The sequence below is a fragment of the Uranotaenia lowii genome, chromosome 2, assembly GCF_029784155.1.
Source record: "Uranotaenia lowii strain MFRU-FL chromosome 2, ASM2978415v1, whole genome shotgun sequence".
NCBI lineage: Eukaryota > Metazoa > Arthropoda > Insecta > Diptera > Culicidae > Uranotaenia > Uranotaenia lowii.
Window position 1 is genome coordinate 81,446,085 of NC_073692.1, and position 8,391 is coordinate 81,454,475.

General features: G+C 35.4%; 1 protein-coding gene across 1 annotated transcript in view; it reads left to right on the forward strand.

The window, feature by feature from the left end:
* Positions 1-7,901, forward strand: part of LOC129741596 (uncharacterized) — a 131,379-nt gene extending 123,478 nt beyond the window's left edge. Inside the window, exon 4 of the mRNA XM_055733333.1 lies at positions 7,406-7,901. Coding sequence (XP_055589308.1) covers positions 7,406-7,901 — 496 coding nt within the window. The remainder of the gene's footprint in view (positions 1-7,405) is intronic.
* Positions 7,902-8,391: the final 490 nt, after the last annotated feature.

Sequence of the window (8,391 nt, forward strand, 5' to 3'; positions counted from 1 at the left end):
TTTGAATATTTTTATTAGCTCAGTAGATAAACCCATGTATTAAAATTTTCTCTCACATCCTAGAAAGGTTCAATTAATCTAAAATCATCTCAAAACTACAATCGAAATAAAATGAAATCAAAACAGATTGTCATGACAACGCTCTGGCGCTGATCACTTATTTGTTTTTTTACTTATTAACGTGTCAATATAGAAATTGTATGATGGATGAGAATTATTTTACAATTTCACAAATACTGATCAAAGTTTTGAAATAAAGGAATGTAGGCTTTTTATTCTAAAATGATCATTTATTCTTTGAACGGTAGTGGTTTTCGTGAATTTTTACCTATTCTATTATTTGATCCACAATCAGAAGAATATTTGAAAAACCGTAATTTAATCATGTTTTGAGAGTTATTCCCCATTAAAACATAACACAAAACTTCATACTGATACTGCTTCAAAATATGATAAAGACGTTTATCAATCGATTTTTGAGAAAAAATTAACCTAGAGATCCAATTAAATATCAATTTAGTTGGTTATCCGGAAGGGTTTTTGTTTAAAATTCAAATTTGAATTTTAAACAAATGGCAAAAAGGGTAGCAATATTTTGTATTCCAGAAATGTGGGAATCTAACTAATATGAAATTAGAGTGGAGTTATGTATGTGGAGTTTTTTTTTATCTCTAGTTGAAGTTTATAATCCCCATATATTTATCGTGTTTTGTAACTTGATTCCATACAAGAAATTTCAACTTCATTCCCAAAAACAATTTTTTTTTAATAAGGTGTAAAATATGCCAAACATGCCATTCGCGATTTTATTATCTATTCATCATCCAATGTTAACAAATCTTAGCGAATATTTAAACTTTTCTTAGCATTTCTTAGAGAACTTCTTAACAGGTAAACTTATGATTATCATTTTCATGGATTCATGTAGCCTGAAAATGCCGAAACATGATGAAATCTTTGGATTGATGATTATGAGTGCTCCAAAAATCAATTTTGTGCCGGAAACTTCGAATAAAATATATTCTTTCGAAAAAATAAATATAATTATATGACCGGACTCAAAAAACTGCATGATTGAAAATGCCCTACTTTAGTTTGAAATGAGATTTGTATTTTATTTTGTAATTTTTGTTTGGGTACCATCGAAAAATTCGAAAAATTACAACTGCACCTAATTTTAGACGTGCCATGGCATTTTGTAAATCATTCATCTGAAAATTTCAAGGCTCTAAAATCAATCATTTCCTAGCAAGAAAAATATTTCACAACATTGATCGATTTGCTTCTGGTAATCCGACAGTGTTGCTAGTTTTTTCTTCTTTGAAAACGAGCAATCGGTAAAATTTTTTCTCTATTCCTATTCCATTGCGGTCTTCGGCAAAATTGTAGCAAAGAATTTACTAGTAAATGGAAGTATGTTTTGTCTTTCATAAAAATGAAAATATTCAACAAAATCCAAAGAAGACACTTTTTCCGAACAATTATTTCCGGCTTTCCTTACAAAACTTCAAATGAAAACCTGGGTACCTTGGATCCTTTTCTTAAATTTTAAAATGTCTCGGATCCAAAATAAAAATTTGATTTTTTTTTAATTTAAAAATTTAAGGTAACAGTACATACATGAATTTAAAAAATTTTGTTTCATTAAATGCATAATTTTGTTCAACGTTTTTTTTTTTCAATTTTCCGGCAAATAGAATTTTAATGTATGAAACTAATATTAAAAACCAAAAAAGTGTTTTTCTTCGAACAAATTGTTGTTTTTTTTCTATCTATCGAAACACGCGTATCTTAATCGCATTTCAAAAATCCCGAGCCGAGTTTTAACTAGTATCGACGGACGTCTTCGAACTTGTAGACTCATTTGCGAGACAGCTTGGTTCCATATTCTCCGAAAACCGTTTAGTCTACCCCGGTTAGCCACTGTCTGTCGATAACAAAGTCCCACACCACCTTCACTCGTCTCAATGAAGCAAGTTAGTTGTCTTTTTCACAGTCAATGCTAACCGACCCGTTGCAGATTCAGAAGTATAGAGGATAAAAATGTGAGGGCCATTTCCTTCGAACCCACTAACTCTAGTGGGTCGGACGGAATTCGTTGGGCCTAAAAATCTCTACCTCAAGCGCCCAGTTTCCAGAATTGTAAGAAGTTTGGGAGTGGGGAGACACTTCAATTTTCAGCCAAGCCTGAGACACGCTCGCACACAACTTTAATTGGCGACAACTAAATGTCGGCCCACTCTTTATTTTATTTTCAGCTCATATCTGTCGGCTGCACGGAGAAGTAGGTGAAGTTGCTGTCAAACGAACGAGACACTTTGGGGGAATGAATGGTTCTTAATGGAAAGAGTGTTGTTGGAAATTCTGACTTTTAACAATTTCAAATTAAGAAAAGAACATTGTAGCTAAGTTAAAATGAAAGGCATATCTAACATTCATCTGTTAATTTTCTTTATTTTTTTTTCAAAAACATCGTATCATGTGAAATATGAATAATTTAGATTTTTTTTTGTCTAAGAATCTACTGAGTTCTTTTATTCATCTCGAATATAATTTTAAAATTTTAAACAATTTTAAATTATCACTATGAATCATCGTTAACAAGATTACACGTTGTCAATACATGAAATATTTACCATTCTATGTAGGAACCTTTTTCAGTACTAGTGTTACTTTTGATCCAAACCTATTCAAATCAAACTTTAAACGTATTATTTAGGAATCAAAAGACATAATTAATGGTTTTAATCGAATAGTCAACATCCAACAAAGGGTCAAAATAAAGGCAACATTACATCATCATTTATAGCTGATATTTTTGATTGAAGGTTCTTCTCTTCAAGCATCCCCCATTTTTCCGAACCCGCCGAAAATCGTTTCGGTTAACAATTTTTGACCAGCATGGCCAAACAGTAGGGGGCTACTGACTGGGTGAATGGATGCTACTGCTCCATACATGCAGCACGTTCAAAAAGTGCGCGCCGCGATGCTAACTTTGTTACATTCCAGCTTGCAATTACGGCACTTAATCTCGATTTGGGATACGGTTCCAGCTGGTTCAGGCAAAATTGTGCTTGCTTATGATGATCGGTTATTTCGTCCGATCGATCGAATCGGATTGGTTTTTTCTCAGATTTTCGTGGTTGTGGAAATAATTTTACCAGGTAGTTGCGTAAGAAGCCGGGGCGCATCAATTTCCTAGATTTCCGAATCTACCAACTTTTCATGTAACCTTATGGCGAGTGATACACATGTGTGGATTGGTGTTGATCAAACAGCAGAAGCAACACGCTGCTTTAGCATTAATAACAATTCCTACCTGAACGAAAGTGAAAGTTTTTTGGATGCTTTACGTATATGAATAAAAATTATCAAGTGCATTGAAATGAATTTAGAATTTCATTTATTTCTTACTATTTAGTGGAAGTTTTTTTTTCATAAAATAAGCCCAAAAACTCCGTTGCAAAAAAGTCGTTGCAAGTCAAATTATAAAATCTTTATTGTTTAAAACAGACAGATAAGAAAAGAAAAAAAAATAAAATTTTGCTTGTGAGTCATTATAGGAGTTTTCTGGTACTTAGAACTGTTTACAGTTTTGTGTATTGAAAAAATCCAATCTGTCTAGTATTCATTGAAAAAAAAAACAATTTGTTTTTATCAAAACAAAACAAAAAAAAAAACCCCTCTGAAAAAGTTAATCATGAAATGAAAAACTAAAAGACTGTCTAAAAAATCTATGAATAACTTTCCTTAAGATAAAAAAAAAAGTCTTTGAAGACACTCGGTAGCACCAGAAAATATTAAGTGGCTGTAGAAAAACTAATACATTCACCCAAAATTCAGCCTTTACTCCAATCATGAGTTCTCGATATGACAGCCTAATTGGCATAAGAAAAAAACGCGAGTGTCGCTGAATCGATTTAAGACCGGCAGCAAACTCTCAGCGCAACCGCATCGCGAATGACTGAAAGAAACCAAACGAGAACGTTTTCACGTCCCTCCCTATCCTATCACCAAGGAGGAAGAAGCTTGGAAATAAATACCGGCTAACTCCATGCAGCCTGTGTACCGAGCACTATGCCTCGATTCGTGTGCATGTAGCGAAAGCAAAAAAACATTTCATTATTTCAAACCACCGGCTTTAGCAGCTGTACTACTATGTGCATGTAAGACAGGCAGTAGAAAAGCAAGAAAAAAACGCTTGACATCCATCTCTGTGCCATTTTTGGTGATTGACGTGTGGCAGGATGACAATGACAACTATCCATCATCCTCTGTCAGGCTCAGGAAATGCATTGGTTAAGATATTCGGATCAGCCAGACGATATAAAAATGGTGTTGTGAGTTCGATTCTCACTTCCTGACAACACTTTTATTTTTTATTTCTTGTTTCCAATAAGATGAAATTCCCTTTAAATGTTTTTCTTGTTTTGCTTGAATGTAGTGGTGCATCATTTTGCCGGAGAGCTCGAGCCTTTATACCAGTAATATTTTTTCTATCAGATAATCTTTGGTGCAGGACACTTTCAGCACAGTTAAGGCATATAGTAAGCTCCGATCGACATTGAAATTTTTAAACCTCTTCTGTGTACATAAGTACGTATACTTATGTAGGTATGTGAAGAAAAAGCATTGAAAACGCTTGTATCTTGCAACCTGCAACCTCGTCAATGATAAAACTCAACATCAAAGATTGGTTGGTTGAAAATGTTGGATATGTCTCGAGTTTTCAACTTTGTGATCGTGCAATTACTTTTCAATTGTCAATAGTACATAAGCTTAAAAAACGTGCAAACAAAGCGAAGCGGAAATTCTTATACATTTTTATCGCTTATCGCTTTATCACTTTTAGTTGGAATTATCCCTATAAGATTCTATGCCGGACCAGCATTAACAAGCTTTCTAATAACTAGCATTGACCTCCCAGCGCAAACGCATTGCCAAGCCAGCAAGGATATTGTCGAATGATTTTTTTTTTTTTTTTGTTTCGATTATAGTCGTTTTACCATCTTTATGGCATTCGCGACTTTATCAACGTTGCAGTTGGCGGATCGTTATTGAAAAACTATCCGGTACAACTGTATTCGATGTTTACTCTTGGGCTCGAACTCACGGACATCGGCATTGTCGAATGATGTATCGACCGCTTTGTGAGTATGTGAGTAAAAATTCTTTGTTTCTAACCGACGGCAAAAAAAAAAACACCAGTTCAGATGAGCTGTGAATGTGTATGAAAACCGGCCGGCAATATAAAACAGTTTTTTGATTCCCTTCTCATCCCATTCCCCTCACATTGTCGTTCCTTTCCCATCAAAAACTAAGGAGGATTAAGAAAAAGCTAAACGACAGACGCCCAATGTTTGTTTTTCTGATTATTATCGGCGATGGCAGAACGGCTATGAAAATAAACTTTCGTTTGCTAAACCGATTCAGATGGTGCACTGAGTAAGATATCGGATTGGCAACCCGAGATATGAGATGTTGCAGTGAGTTCGATTCTCTCTATATTTTTTTTGATGAATTATCCAATAGGATGCAAAATCCCATAAAATGTTTTGTTGTTTCGCTTGAAAAATACTATAATGTATGTCAGAAGATTCTCTTATGAAGTGGCGCCACAAGAAAAATCATTGTAATTGTCGTTTGACGTGAATGAATTCTGAAGATGAACGCCTACTGCAATGAAGTTTGTTGCATTTCATAAGAGGTTCTTACGGAAACATTAAATCACTTTCTAATAAGAATAATTTTAAATATTTTATGCTAAAACATTCACTTTATTGTTAACCTAAATTGTTTGAATTAAATGATTCAAAATCACCATCACAAAGCACATCAACAGACGGTTCCACCAAAGTTTTGTTTGCCGCATCTGAATCTTCGACCTTGCGTTTTTTTTGCAGTTTTTTACTAACATATTAAACGTTCATATCAAAAACATCAAATAAAACTTACCATTCCGGAGATGACAATAACATTCAACTTTGAAGGAAACTGAAAACTATCAACTGGCGAGTGCTTCGTACTGACGATGAAGAAACTGATGGAATCAATGAATGTGTTCATTTTTTTCACAATGCCATTTCTTCTATTTTTCATAAGATGTTTTTATGAAAATTGTCCGAATTTCATAAGACTCTTATGATAAATAAGTTTATTCTCCTAAAAGCGTTTCATAAGAAGTTTCTTCTTAAGAGGCTTCTTTCTTCAATGTTGTACCATACATTTTTCAATTGTACCCTAAAAGCCTAGACCCAAATGCTTAAAACCTTTTTAGAATTCTATAGTTCTTATTTGGAAGTAGACTCAAATCGCTTTATCTCTCAACTGTCAAAAGATATGGTGCGCTTTTGGCGGCAGAGGACGAAATGAGTGGTATAAATGTGACTTTCTGTGATTTTACTTAAAAAATTTGTGATGGTTTTCTATGATGCCATTTCATTGAAAATTGAGGATAAATTGGGTTTTTTTACATTTCAGTTGAAAAAAATTATTTAACGTTACCCATCTCATCATGCTTTTCTAATTCGAAGTAAGAAATCTAAATTTTATTCAACCAGAAAAATTATAATTCAAAATTCAAAAATTCTGTGAAATCTGTGAATATTTCAAAAATCTGTGTTCTGTGACACAGATGGCGTGATGAAAATTTGCTCAAAATTCTGGAAATTACTGATTTTTCTGTGGTTTCGGTAACCTTGATTACAGGGCTTCCGTCCCACATGTTCCTGTAAACATGTCCCGAAATTTATGAGCTCTTTGCCAAAAAATTCTCAAGCGTCTTTACAACTGGGGTCATTTCTTCAGAGCAACTAGCAAGGGCTGTCTGGAATATCTTACTTCTAAGTTCTTCATTGAACGGTGTCCTAATTAAAGATGCAGCGATCCTAAAAGCGACAGCAAAGTTGAAAAATTCTACATCTACGGGCCCGGACGGTATAACAGCAACTTTTTTAATTTGTTTTATGTTACTTTTTCTGACTCCCATCCATTATATTTTTAAATCATCGCTGTTTAGCACAATCTTTCCTTCACTGTGGATGGAAGCTCATATGTTTCCTGTCCACAAAAAAGGCAGATGTTAGTAACTACGGTGGGATATCAGCTCTAAGCGCGATATCCAAACTCTTCAAGTTGGTCGTTATGAATCCTGTTTTTACTTTTGTAAGCTTCACTTTTCCAAAGTCCAGCATGAATTCATTCCTAAACGATCCACGACTTACTGAGCTTCACATTTTTCGTTCAAGACTGCTTTGCCAGGAAGACCCAAACTGACTTTATTTATACTGATCTCTCTGCTGCGTTTGACAAGGTGAACCATGATATTGCTATCGCAAAGCTTGAACGCTTTGGATTCCTTGAATCCCTAGTGGATTGGTTCCGGGGTTATATAACGGAACGGAAGTTATTCGTTTGAACTGAAGAATCCTTGTCTAGGCAATTCCCTGCCCCCCTCAGGAGTGCCACAAGGTAGCCATTTAGGACCGATAATCTTCATAATCTACTTCAATAATTACTCTCGCTTCTCGATGGCACAAGACGACATCGACTTTTTACACCAACAATTCTCCGTATTTGCTCTCTGGTGGGGCATGAACTGCCTTCCGTTGAACCGCAGTAAATGCTCGGTAATATTGTTTTCTCTTAAGCGGAACACTCTTTGTACAGAGTACATCCTTGAAGACGAAACCATCACTCGGGTGGACCACATTAACGATCCAGGTGTTATCCTCGATCAACGGCTAGAATTCAAGACGCACACGAACTATGTTGTCGACAAAGCTTCTAGAAACCTTAGATTCCTGTTTCGTACCCCCAAAGACTTCAAAGACGTGTACTGCCTGGAAAGTCCCTGCCGCATCAGGGACTGTTTGGTGCTCCCTTTATCGGCACGGACCTGAACGAATCGAGGCTATCTAGCGGCGCTTCCTGCGGTATGCCCTACGTCATTATGGAAATTGTTGCCGCCTCATAGACTTGAATACGCTTGAAGCTCATAGAAACGCTTCTCGAGCTCTGGTTGCTGTTGACCTGCGAGAATTGACTCCCGCGCTACTGGCGACTGTCCCTCTCAGTGTATTTACGACCCCGAGGATTAAGAAACCAACATTTGCAGCTCTACGTTTCCATAACCCTGAAGCCAACAGCGCTTCTGTCGGAATGTTTAAAACTTTAAATCGTTTTTCCACTTCGACGTTTCGAGGATTGTATTCCGAAAAAAAATTTAGGCGAGTCCAAAATTGTGTCATGTGGATTTTAATTTAATAAGTTATATATGATTAAGACATCATAAAGGTTTTGACAAAAATTAAATACTATATACCAGTTATGGAAAAAGGGCTCTGTATTACCATCCCTAAATGAAACCTTCAAGAAACCTTCGAGTATGTA